The 13642-nt window shown below is 41.9% G+C and overlaps 1 protein-coding gene across 1 annotated transcript in view; it reads right to left on the bottom strand.

The window, feature by feature from the left end:
- Positions 1-5838: 5838 nt before the first annotated feature.
- The window catches only part of PLCXD3 (phosphatidylinositol-specific phospholipase C, X domain containing 3), a gene marked incomplete at its 5' end in the record, with an annotated part of 88463 nt that continues 80659 nt past the window's right edge, over positions 5839-13642 (bottom strand). The window contains one exon of the mRNA XM_014964864.1: positions 5839-12255. Within this exon, the coding sequence (XP_014820350.1) occupies positions 12099-12255 (157 nt within the window). The remainder of the gene's footprint in view (positions 12256-13642) is intronic.

Raw genomic sequence — 13642 nt, 5'->3', positions numbered from 1 at the left:
GAGTATGCAGAGGGAGGATTAGTACAGTGACTAGAGCTAGAGGCTTGGATAAGAAGGTGATAGCAAAGAGGACCATGACCAAGCCTGTGAAGTAATTTTAATTGTTTTTGAACAAGATACCAAAATAAAAATTAGGGATTTGGTTTCACCACAGTAACCCAGCTTCATTTTTCTTATGAATGAGTGAGAGCCAATTTCACTGACAGGAATTTGGTTTTATTGTTTTGATGATTGTAAAGGTCTTGAGGAAGCATTAGAACAGTTGAAGTAAAGAAAGATCTGTTTCCTAAAAAAAAAATTAATTACCCAGAGTGTGTGCTATCTAATTAGACATGATCCAGCTGATATTTCATAGCAGCTGTGCATAAAGACTTCCCCTTTCTAGAATCCTCACAGTCTGACTGAAATGAGAGATGGTGTGATCCAGAGGCTGTTTTTAGGGTTACTAAATTAAATAAAGCAAAATAGTACTGAAACTATACATGGTGGATTTGTAGGACACATTCAGCTTCAGGTGAAGCAAGAGAACAGTTCTGTACAACAGGGAGCTTGTGTGAATGTTCTCCCAAAAGAAATCATAACTTATTTAATACAAATATTGCCTCATGTATATGTGCATGCATGTATGTTTATTATAGCCAGGCTTACTGTTTTTTGCCTAACACTAGGCAAGAATACTGAAGAGGTGCTTCTAAAATATTGATTTAATTTTTTAAACATCACTTGAAGCCTAATTGCACTACCCACTTGAAAATTTACAAACATGAGCAATAACTGATCTTTTCAAAGTCCTCGGGGATAACCACAAAACTGGATCTGTACTAATTAATTCACAGGAAAACCTTGCTGTCTGCATTCAGGTGGGTGATCTGCAGCTGCACCATCACCCCTTGCAGAAGGAAGCAAACTCTGCCATTTAATGCCTTGGTATTCACTGCTAAGTTCGGGCTAACATATGCTGAGACTGTATGGATCAGAGCTGCAGTAAGAATTACTGTGTCTTATAATTCGTGTCAATATAACTTTTATATCACAACAGCACTGAATGAAACAGCAGAGGCAGTCGTGCTACCCTGAATGTTGGCTGGCACTGGAAATAATATACTGAGCACTTGCAGAGCAACAGTTACAGCCTTCAGGATAAAATGAGCACATCTTGCATTACATGTGTTTGGCTCCTTAATGAAGGATTTTACAGGTTGCTAAGCCACTCTAAAGCACTCGTCTTGATTTAAGTCCTGAATAGCCTGAAGTACCACACACACATTTGAAAGTTTGGCTGGTGGCACTAAGGTAAATAGTCCCCGCAGCCTCACAGCTGCCCACATTGAACATTTGTTGTTTGTTTTCCAACACCCCTTTTTCTCCTTGTTTGCTCCATGAACAACACTGTTACAGGAATTAACACTGACTGGTGCAACCTAGACCTTCTAATTCCTATCAAACTTCAGTGTCTTTAGGTTTCACAAGCACACTTCCAGTCAGGGAGGAAACTGGGAAGCCTGGGGGACACACTGTCCTGAAAGTGGGTGTTTACCTGTCCCCCTCCCTGCCGAAAAAAGTCCATGCTACACTTTTGGGTTTGAAAACAGAACGACCAGTAGAGGTGCCTGGAAAAACCTTAGTTCACAACTAGCCACTGCAAAAATTCCTGTAAAACCCCCAATACCAGTGCAACATTCTTTGCATGGGACTTGCAGGTCAGCCTGAGTGGCAGCATTTTGAATGCCTGGTGATCCTAAAGCTCTTTAAAGAGCTTTAAACTAGATTTGAAAGGGGAAAGGGATAAAGCCAGGCTTGCTAGAGATAAGGCTGGGGAGAAGCACACCGATATTTGAGGGACAGTGTGCTAGTGAGGCCCTTTGGTCTGCCATCTCAGAGGAGGTAGAGGGTGAAGATCCATGTAGAAGCAAAGATGCAAGGATTATCGATGTATTAGAAGCCATGGGTGTGCCTGAGAATGGTCAGGTAGGAATTAGGGCTTCTCCTCCAAAAAAGGTGCTGGGATCAATAGCCCAACTGAAATGCCTCTACACCAATGCATGCATCATGGGCAGCAAACAGGAGAATTTGGGAGTCACCATACAACTGGAAGTCTATGGTATAGCTGCAGTCCTGGAAACATGGTGGGATGACACACAACTGGAGTGCTGCAATGGATAGCTATAAGCTCTTCAGAAGGGATACGGAAGGAAGGAGAGGTAGTGGTGTAGCCCTGTGTGTTAGGGAGAGTTTTGACTCTCTAGAGCTTGATGGTGGTGATGGAAGGGTCTAATGCTTATGGATAAGAATCAGGGGAGAGGCCAACAAGGCAGCTATCATGGTGGGAATGATATAGACCAGGATGAAGAGGCAGAAGAAAGCAGCTGGGAGAAAACTCACAATTGCTAGCCCTTGTTCTCTTGGGGGATTTCAACTTAACCAGACGCTTGCAGGAAATAAAATACAGTGGAGAGGAAACAGCCTTGGAGGTTCCTGAAGTGTATGGGAGGTAGATAACTTCCTGACACAGCTGGTGAGGGAGCCAGCTAGGGAAGGCACCCTGCTGGACTTGTTGTTTTTGAATAGAGAAGGGCATGTGGGTGATGTGATGCCAAAGGCCATCTTGGGTCCACTGATCATGAAATTATGTCAGTTCTTGTAGAAGTAAGGAGGGGCATTAGCAGAACTGCCACCTTCCAGAGGGAAGACTTTGTCCTGTTTAGGAGCCTGGCTGACAAGCCCCTTGGGAGGTAGTCCTGAAGGACAAAGGAATCCAGGAAGGCTGGACAATCTTCACGAAGGAAATCTGAAAGGCACAGGAGCTGTCTGTCTCTGCGTGTCAAATGATGAGCCAGTGGAGAATAAGACTGGCCTGGCCAAACACAGAGCTTTGTCTGGAGCTCAGGAAAAAAAAAAAAAAAAAAAGAATTATTTATGACCTTTGAAAGAAAGGGCAGGAGGACTACAAAGATGTCGTGAGATTATGCAGGGAGAAAATTAGAAGGTCCAAAACTGAATAGCCAGGCAGCCTTATGAAAATGCATCCAGCAAATAGATGAATGAAGGCATTGCAAGATCTTTCCCTTCAAGATAATGCTTCTAGCATCTGATAATCCTGTCTAGCTAAGGGTGTTAGACAGATTAAATATGGAAATAGATGAACCTCAATTATTCTGTGACCCTATGATAACAAATCAGTGGGGTTCTCAAGGGTGAGCTAACCAAGCAGAGTTTACCTTTACACCCATATAACATGAATTAACTTTTTCCCTATTCATCACTAGACAAGTACATTGGATTTTGATTTGTGTGAAAGGTTATGCTTTATTTACCAGCCAAAAGTAATTACTTTTCTTTCTGTTATGAGACAATAGCTCCTAAGTACCCTCCCAGACCCCAACTGTGAGCAGCTTAGGAACTCCCTGAGATGAATCCATTCCCTGTGTATTTATTTTCAATAAATTTATTTTTCATGAACTTGCCTAGACTCCCTTTGGGCTGATGAAAACATTCAATACCCACCCCAGCATCCCATGGCAAGGAGCTCTGCAGGTAACTACACAGCCAGTGAAAACCCTCTCCTTTTGTTTGCTCTGAACATGCCTCCAGGCATTCAGCCAATGCCTCCTCCCACTTGTGGGCCACCAGCTGCAGTCCACCCCTTCCACCCTTTCCACGCCACTCACGGTTTCATAACCACCTGTCATACCTCCTCCTATCAGCCTCTTCTCCAGTCTGAAGCGTCTTGACCTAGTCTTTCCTGTGGTGGAAGTGGAAGTTACCCACTACTTTGGTCATCCTTTTTGCCCTTCTCTGGGTCTTTTTCAGATCTGTCACATACTCCTTAAGTCTGGGCAACCAAAGTGCACCCAGTACTTGATATGCAGATGCTGCTTAGACAAACACAGCACATAATGATGAGATCTGGTGTGTTCCTGTTTCTTTCGTCATGATCCCTACTGTGATTTGCTTTTTTGACCTCCATAGCAAATGAATTTAATCGTTCCATTATTTACAGTTTGTTTCAGTGCTGATGCCTACAGTCATTAGAGGATCAAAAGGTAGACAGATGACAAACACATGTTTCTCAATAGCCTGGAGAATAGGCTACAGCCATTCATTGCCTATACTCACTACTAATTGCATGTTTAATTTCAGTTAAAATATAAAACCAGACACTTATTCTTGAAACAATCCAATGCCAATGAGATTATTAAAATGTATTGTTCACTTTGGGAGCTTCCAGTGACTTTGTGAGCTACAAGACTTGAGCATGTAAAAGTACAGCCAGTATGCTTTATTTCTGACAACTTTTCATGCTATTTTTTGATGTTGTAATTAGAGGAAGAGAAGACTTGAATTTAATGGGATAGCAGATGCATGACCAGAACCATTTACTAAATACCTGTCTCACTTTGTGTTACATATGATTTTTTAAAGGCATCAGCATCTCTGCTGGTGGTTTTCTCACTTATCATCAGACCGCTGAATTAACGTTTAGGATGGAGGCAACCCATATGTGGAATAAAGTAGCTATTGCAACAGCAGGAAAGAGTTGACCTGCTGATTCTTCTGTTAGAGTAGTTTAGGGGAAAAAAAAAAAAAAAAAAGGGGGGGGAGAGAGATGAGAACCACTTTTGCAATGAGAAAAATTATCTCTGAGGAAAAATTCTCTCTGCGTACTGAGCAACCCATACTCCCCTGCCAGTAGGACAGTACCTGTGGGGGAGCAAGAGGAAGATGGGAGATGTTTTAAGCTGCAGGGAAATTTCATTTGTGGGTTTCTGCCGGGATGCACAGAGAGAGAGGCCTCCTTGGCACTGCTTGTCTTCCACGGCATCTTCTTCTGCAACCCTGGCAGCCGGCGCCTGGCTCCTTGACTTCAAACTGGGCCACGTGAGAGGCCACGAAGAGTGCGGGAGCAGAGCACTTGGGCTTGTGGCTTGTTAGGAGAGGTGAGCAGAAGAGGTCTGTCCTGGAAAACAACTCTTCTGGCCTCACCAGGAAGAAAAGGTCCTGTGACCTGCAAACTCCCAGATGCTACCACGCTGAAAGGCTTTAGCTTGTAATAAGGCACACTTCATCACAGGAGGCTGCAAAGCTCAGCCTTGCTGGCCATGCTCCTTGGTGTGGGGCTTGTCTGCTTCCCCCTCTGAAGAGCAGGTCCCCAAACCCCACAGGAGGCACCAGGGAGATGAGGGGGGGAACCCACTTGCTGGTCGGCATGTCCTGGAGCCAGGCTCGAGGCAGCTGCTTGTCTGCTCCACAAACACCTGCAGGCAAGCTGGGCCAACATCAGTGGTGGGCACTGCTCACCATGCCTAGGGGAGCTGCAGGCAGCATTGCTCAGAGGGCCCAGGGGAGCAATGGGACAGACCAACATCGCAGAGGTCTAGTCCCTGCTTTCCATCTCCTTCCTTCTCACAAGATACCACCAATGGCAAGGGTCAGCAGCACGGGCTCGTGCAGGCTACAGAGCTGGGTCATACGCTTTGGTGCTGGAGGCTACTGGGGCTGGAGAGCCCCAACAGGGGAAGAGGCAGCGGAGAGCCTGCTGTGTCCCCAGCAGCACAAACACATCACATCATCCTGTGGTGTTCAAGGGTCCCACAGTAACCAGGTGGAAATGGTACTCCTGCTGTGATGCCCTCACAGGGCAGCCCATGTACACCCCTAGCACAACAGCACAGCCTGGGTCTGACACCCAACTCCACACCGCAGCGCAAAACTGTGCTTAAAAAGCCTCCCACGTGTGAAGTCATGAATGCAGCAATGAAGCCATAAACCAAGAATACAGGTACCAGAGCTTTATTAGATATTTCACTGGATACAAAGAAACTGGATTTTATATTACTCTTTTTTTTTTTTTTTTTTTACATTAAATACACATTCTTGTCATAAAAATTCACATTTGCTATACAGAACTGTAGGCATTTTTTACACAACATTTATTAAAGTACCATTGAATAGATCCTAAAAAGAGAAGGTGCAGCTTTGTGAACCTTTGTGGGCACAACACACAGGGAGCTCCATGTCCTCAGCATTACACAATCATCCTTCCCACCAACATGGAGAAAAGTCATTCAAATACATTAATGCTCATTGGGAATAATAAGGCTTCTGTACAGAGACCCTGAACAGTGTCTGGAGGCAATGTGGCAATAACATCCTAATCATCACCTACACGATTCTAAAGCTACTGGTGACCGAGGCAGTCAAAAACTTAACAACTGTTCTGGCAAGCCCAGATATTTATTCTTTTTCTTTTTAAAATTGTACTTTTAAGCACATATTTCTATTTTCAATAATAATAATTACACAAAACCCCAGAATTCTGCTTGAAGAATCTCAGCTTCACAGCAAAACTGATTTCAGCTACTCGAAGAATCTCTCCTGGTCACACTGACTTTTGTAGGGCCCAGAGCTGAGAGAAGAAACTAGTACATGTCATCTCACTGCAGGAAAAATAAAAAAGCCTAAGTGTACCTCCATCTTAGCAGATACTCATTGGCATATCATGCAATCTGTTTTTAATCTGGAGGGAGAAAGTTTATAACTGAATTCTCATCAGTCAAGGTGAGGCTTCTCATCTAAGAGAACGTGTACATAACCTGGAGTGTGGAGATAAACCATCCCGCAATATTAGATGGGGGACACTGCCATCTTTCAGTCCTGTACTCAACATCTTATTAAGAACCTGTGGACTGAGGTGTACTGAGGATGACAAACCTGTAACACTCAGTTTGAGCAGGGTTGCCCACAGTTAAAGGGATGTGTACGCAGAAGCTGAGATTAGGAGTACTGAGCAGGGGCAATGGAGAAGAATGGGAAGATGCTGCATTTTAACTAAGGTAACAGCAGAAGGTCTGAAATCAGACTTTCCCCTTGCCTCAGTCACTGTTCAGGTGGGTCTGACTGAAGCTGAACTCACACCAAATGTACTGTAGGTTGGGCACACTCTGCCTACTCCTGTCCAGCCAGCCGGGCACAAGGTGGACCCTCTCTTTGTTCAGTACATCTTTCAGAATTACCCTTGGCATCAGCAGAGGTGTTTCAGACAGAAACCACAAAGGGAGAGTTAGTCCTTGCTGTAGGAATGGCAGAGAGGTCATCCCTATGGGCAATGTAGAGATTTCTAAGTGGAGCACTAGGTTCTGTGAGCCACTGGGAAATTATTTTAGCTTGTTTAATTAAAACTGCCACAGCTCCTGAAAGCGGAATGCTGTATGTGGGCAGGCCAGGCCAGGCTGCTCAGCCTCTGACATCTGTTATTTTTACATAAGGATTTTTACAGTCCAACCTAGGCTGGAGCAGAGTTCAAAGCTTTCCTGTGAATTTACAGCTACGTTCCAGCACGGGACATGAGCAATATTGCATAGCATCCAGGCACTTCCCCAAAGCCAGGGTACCACCACCCTGCTATCATGACTATCCCCAGAAGATGAATTTTAGGACATTCAGTTACGAGATCACAGTTACAGCTGGCACCAGCAGGAGCTGTGTGTGCACAGAAGTGGTTTGATCCGTATCACACTGGAAATCATGTCTGTAACACCTTGTACAATCCAGCAAACATCCTATTCTTTATTTATCAATATGTAAGCGAGCTCCAAGTAACTTCAAGCTCAACTCCTTAGTGCCGAAAAGTGAAGGAGTCAGCCTTATGGACAATCCTTGGTAACATTTGAAATCAGGACTGATAATTATGGGATTTAAAGATTATTATATGAATGCATTAAGGCAGGTTACATAACTGCCCTTTCCCTTTAGGATTAATTATTATTTCCTCGTACATTGTAGACAATCCATACTCCCATACACACACATACCTACAAAACAGCAGCACAGTAAAAACTAAATAGATCACTGAACTCCAACATACTTGTAATCAATACGTTGCACATACTATACAGCATATTTAAACCTCATTATTCGGTAAACATATACAATTCAGAACAACATTGACCGTATGTAACACAGAAGCTACCACTGAGATATGGCAAATACATCATATACACTATTAGCTTTTACTTCACTGAAAAGGCGTTTAGAAGTTTAAAATGGTGTTAACTGAACTCTTGAAATCACCAAATAGCTTACTCAGTTGCTAATACCTAGTGCTCCCTATAATATATTCAGGATAAACAGCACTGGAGCTGTGTTTTCAGGGTACCCCACTTTTTTGGTATTGTGGAGATAAACTCCACAATTTTAAATTCCCTTTGCAACACAGCATATACTTACTACACACTGACTATCAGCTCCCCTCTCATCCCAGGGTAAAGGTTTAATAAATACTTTGGAGTTAGTAGAAATGGTCGAGATTTGTATCAGTATGACAGTAAGACTTAGCCCAGCATACAGGATCATACATTCCCTCTCACACACGTATGCATATACATGTATTTATATATACACACACGTGTATGTTCAAAAGAATGGCTTGAAATGGCAGGACCTACAAAACCAGTAATGTAACCAACAGCAAATTAATACAAATAACCCACTGATTTTAAAACTAGGCTCCTGTGGTTTGATTCCGATCCCATCCCTCTTCCACACAAGGCAGGAATCAGACCCCGGGACCAGCTGCTCTTTGGTCCAAATGGCTGCAGGTTGGATCAGTACTGAATAAAGACATCTCAGCTTGTGTAAAACCAAAAAATGGAGCCAGGCAGGTTTACACCAGCTGAGACACTGCATGTGTGCAGCGCTGTCATGATTTTTCAAATATGACTGAAAAGAGAGGATCAAGTAATCACGTGAAAAAGGCAGAAAACAAAAGCCTTGATGTGTATACAATGAACACAGCAAGGGGGAAAATGAGCACAGGAAATAAAAAAAAAAATGTTTTGGCAGAGAATGACGTGACAGTTTGAGTAAATAGATGCTTATGAAGATCAGTAGTGTAGACAGGTATTTTTCCTCTGATGGGCTGATTACAGTCATCCAATTTCCCATGTAAGGTTCCTCATAATACATGTGTAGAAACCTCTCAGACGAATCAGGTCAGAACTACTCATCTGACCCAACCCCACAAACACATTTCTGGTTGAAATCAAAGAGAGTTTTAGCTGCATATGGGTGGTAAAACCGGGCTCTTGAATGGTCCAGTTGTGCTGCATAGTCCCTTCTGGCTTGTTCTTTTCTGGCAAGATCTCCCAAACAGTATCAACAGGGAGTGAATCCCTATCAGGACTTACAGTTTTGGGGCCTCGCAGATGAAATCACCAGAAAAGCGTAGATAATATCCCCACATTTTTGTTTTAGTAATTAAGGCAAGTTTGTTTACCTGTCCCTAACATAAAGTGCTGTGCTTCTCCAACAGAAAGAAGATTGACAGCTAAATGAAACCATAATTTTTCTGACCAAAATTTAACATTTTGCTAAAATTTTTTTCCCCCATTAATGGAGAAACTACATGATTTGTCTATTATCCTGCTTATCGGAGGATTTTTTTTTTTTGCTTTACTTTTATTTTCCAGCACCCAAATGATAATTAGAATAAAACTGACACTAAGCAAACATTTCATAACAATGCTAACAAGCTCGAGATAGCTCTATGTTTACTCATATATACAGGCACACACACACACTTTTCTAAAATAGAGCAGAACATTTGCTTTAAGTACACCTCTGTGTAAGCAAAAAGCTTGGTGTGTCTGGTGTGTGTTTGACTGGGAGGTCCCAGGAGGAATTCAGTGTTGTTGATGCTCCCAGATTCAACAGAATTTCAATCAGAATCCAAAAAAAGAAACCTAGTTTTTGCTCCACCCAAGGATTCAGACTACTTAACTACATTAAAAGCATAGGTCAACTCTTTTGACTACACTTAAGCAGCTGAAGGATGACAGAAGAGTCTGGAAGTAAACAAATCCAGCTAAATGGAAAAATGAGAAGAGCATTTCACACCACATCACCAATAAATAAGCAAACATTTACATGTTGCTATGTGGGACACCCACATAGGGTGGCTTAAAAAAAAAAAATGCTCATGTTTCATTTTATGTGTCTGTTACATGAATTTTGCTTGGAGAGCCTGCGGAAACTGGAAACAAAGTGCATCAACCCACCCCTTACCTTGCTCAGTTGTGGGTGAAAGCACTAGAGTCCTACCCTTGTTCAATGCAAATATGGGCTGTGACTCTTGGTAAATTTTTGAGGCAGTTCAAGTAAAATTTTAATGCTGTAAAATACCTAACTGGCTTAGATCACAGATTTCACTGGGGATGAATCTTACAGTGCTAATCCATACAGAAAAAAAACCTGCTACTGAAGGAGGCATAATTCATAAAAGCTTTTTCAACCAAATTTATAATATTCCTGTCCTGAAACCCGAATATCATTATGCAAGTGTGCATGGATGTCTTTATGTCATATACATACATTTAAACGTGTCATTATACTACACATACACTTAAAAGTTTCTTTACAGTACACACACACGCACACTTTTTCCAAGGCACCCTTTCAGTACAAAACAGCAGCAAATGTTAATTTTACTCCACTTCCTTCTAAATAGAAACAACAAACCCCCCCCCCTATAACACGCCTGTAACCCACCTGTTTGATAAGTTCATTTTTGTTTTTCTAAACTCTAATGGTAGATGGTATTCCTTATCATCTGACAGAAAATAGCAAAGGACCATATGAGGCCATTCTCTTCTCTCACTCAACCAAAAGTTCTAGCAATGTCAATGAAAACTTTATCTTATCCCATAAGCCCTGCAACATTTCAAAGAGCACTTTCCATTTTTCGTTATAGCATTTTGCACAAATGAAATGTTTTGCTTTCCGAAGTTGTGTGCCTGTGCGTTGACTGTGTGCAGGGAATACGACTGATCGCACTGTATCCAGTTAGGTGTCATACAGTGGCAATGCTCTCATCTTATAAATCACTGTGTTTTCCATATGTTTGAATTTTACATATGCTTCAGGATAATCAGTGATTCTGCTGCATTCAGTAGGCTTCCAAACTTGTGGTATGCTGTATTACATGCCATGAACCAATTTAAGAACTATAAAGTATTGTTACTAGTCAGAAATTGAAGTACTACACTCTTTAGTACAGCAATTTTTCACTGATGAAACTGGCACTGATTTTTTTGTAATCAGCAGAGAAGTGTTGTGTTCGTAGCTGCCTTAAAGAGAAGCTTAGACCACACCTATATATTTTTTTAATGCAGTTTTAGTTCTGCAGAAAGCAGGTTTCGACTATGGGACAAAATCCTGTCCATCTTACAGTACACACAATTTACTGATCCTATGCCCAATCCATGCTAAACATAGGAATTTTTCCTATTAAATTCAGTGGATGATGGATCAGGCTCTTAGATGAGATGAATCCTGGGATGGAGTGGTGCTCCAAGCTGGCCTAACTTTGTTCCTGCTAGAACCAGGGAAAATTCACACTGGCAGCTCCTAGTACAGAGTTAGGCCAGCGTCACAGATCTCCTGACTTGACCTAGGGCAGAGACACTGGAAATCCCCATTTCAAGAACAAAAAAGCAAGCAGGATTTAGGCTGTGTTTTGTGCAAGCTACGTAATACACCATGTTTACTGTCCATTGATGATGCGTGTGTTAAAGGCATGAGTTGGGATTTACTTCACAAAAGGCGTTTAAACCTGTAGCTCACTGTTAAACACAATCAGTTGAACCACCCAATAAGATGAAGTGTAGTGGCTTAAAATTTTCGGGTCAGATATACTGCCCTCAGCCCCCAGGTGTAATCCTGACACCGTCAGGAATCCTGCTGTGAACAGGCAGAGGGCAATACACATCCCATTGCTCCGACAGCAGCAAATGTCTTGGCACTGTTCATAACCAGAGAAGACACATGAATCGCATTTGGTACCTCATGGAAAACATGTGAATGGCCTTCTTTTATCAAACACTGTAAACATGTTTGGTTTTGCTCTTGACATGAAACACAAATGTAAAAAATGATCATAATTGATTAAAACATTTCCCCTACGCCCACCCACTAAAGCCCTAAACACCTCAGCGTGTTATAGGAAGATTAGTGTTTTACAAGATAATTCTTTTAAAATGCAATTTTTTTTTTTTTTTTTTTCAAATTCTAGGCAATGCAACAACACATATCTTATAGTACTATCAAGTAGTGTCATCTTCACCTTCATCCAGGTCATAGTTGAGCTTTATGACGGTGCTGATAAAGTCACCAAGTTCTACAAAATCCGCAGTGATAATATTCACACCGCTTTCTCCCGGCTTCTGAGTGCGGACCCACTGCATCATCGCAGGAAGAGCCCTAAGGAGAAAACAAGAACAATAATTACTCATAAGGCAGCAAGACAAATGCATCCAGGCAGGATTTACCGATAGTGACTCCCACTGATCTTGGTTTCTAAGGGTGCCATGTAAGAAAGGACACAGGTTACTGTTCAGGCTTTTTGAAAACCCTTCTTTTTATTATTTCCACAGAGAGTGAAAATTCTATGTTGATTACATTTCAGCTTGCCAGCAGAAAAGAATGAAAGGAAGATCATACAGGCTTACATTGATCCTGCCTAGGGGCAAGGTCATGGACCAGACACCTTTTCGATATCATCTGGCCATGTGACTCCAGGGGAATTCTTTATGGAAAATGAAGTAACGGAGAACTCAAGTCATCTGCAGAGCACTTTTGACACATTCAAGGTAATAACAGAAACTAATATTTTGAGGGACACTTGAGCAACCATGATTTCTGCAATATAAGTATAGCATATACTGAACACCTTTTCTTTCCCAGTATCCTAGCTATGGATTATATTTAATCATAAACCAGTGGTTAGTAGCTGAAAACTCAAAAAGCACCACAGTCATATCAACTCTTTTTTAAGAAGGCATATTTTTATTATGTCAGACCCTTAGCATGGGAATATTGGGGTATAAAAGACGTCTGCCTAACTGGGTATAAAGAAATTCTTCTAGCACCATAAAAATATAAATTAATGATAAAAAGAAATATCTGTGGGAAAAGAAAGGGCTCCCCAGTCCTGCTGAGGAAGTCAAGCAGAAAGATCCCATTTTCACAGGACAGAAGTCAACAGAGTTCCAAAAAACGTACAGATTTTTCAGAGAAAGCGTATTTTTCAGAGAAAAGGTAATTGACCATTGGAACAAACTCCCAATGACTGTGACAAACTCTGCAGCACTTGGAGTCTTTTAAATCAAGCCTGGATGTCATTCCAAAAATACACTCTCGGTCAACCTCAAGCTGCTGAGTTAAATAAAAGAACCTATGGACTGGGCAGGGCCGCAGTCAGTTTAGATGAACATTGTGTTCTCCCTTTGCTCTAAAATCTATAAATCTGTGATTCCCCCTTACCCAGCATGTTGTACAGCCTTTTTCTCAGAAGCAAGGTACATGTAAAACGTTGGACTGATGGTAGTTTAAATCAAGCTGAACATGCTGAACCTAAATCTGCTCCCAAAAGCTTTAGGAAAACTGATCTAAAGAAAACAGGAGTATTAGCAGACACAGATTTTACTTGTCAGTGGCCACCAGGATCAGTCATTTTTAAAAACAATTTTATACAGAAAAAACCCAAGCTATTATAATTACCACTCTCCCCACACACTAAGGTTTTTGATTCAGCAAAATGTGCTTAAATCCAGTGTAAGATCCCCATTTAAGCCCAGCAACACATTGA

The sequence above is a fragment of the Calidris pugnax genome, unplaced genomic scaffold, assembly GCF_001431845.1.
Source record: "Calidris pugnax isolate Ruff unplaced genomic scaffold, ASM143184v1 scaffold273, whole genome shotgun sequence".
NCBI lineage: Eukaryota > Metazoa > Chordata > Aves > Charadriiformes > Scolopacidae > Calidris > Calidris pugnax.
This window is presented reverse-complemented; position numbering and strand designations above follow the sequence as displayed.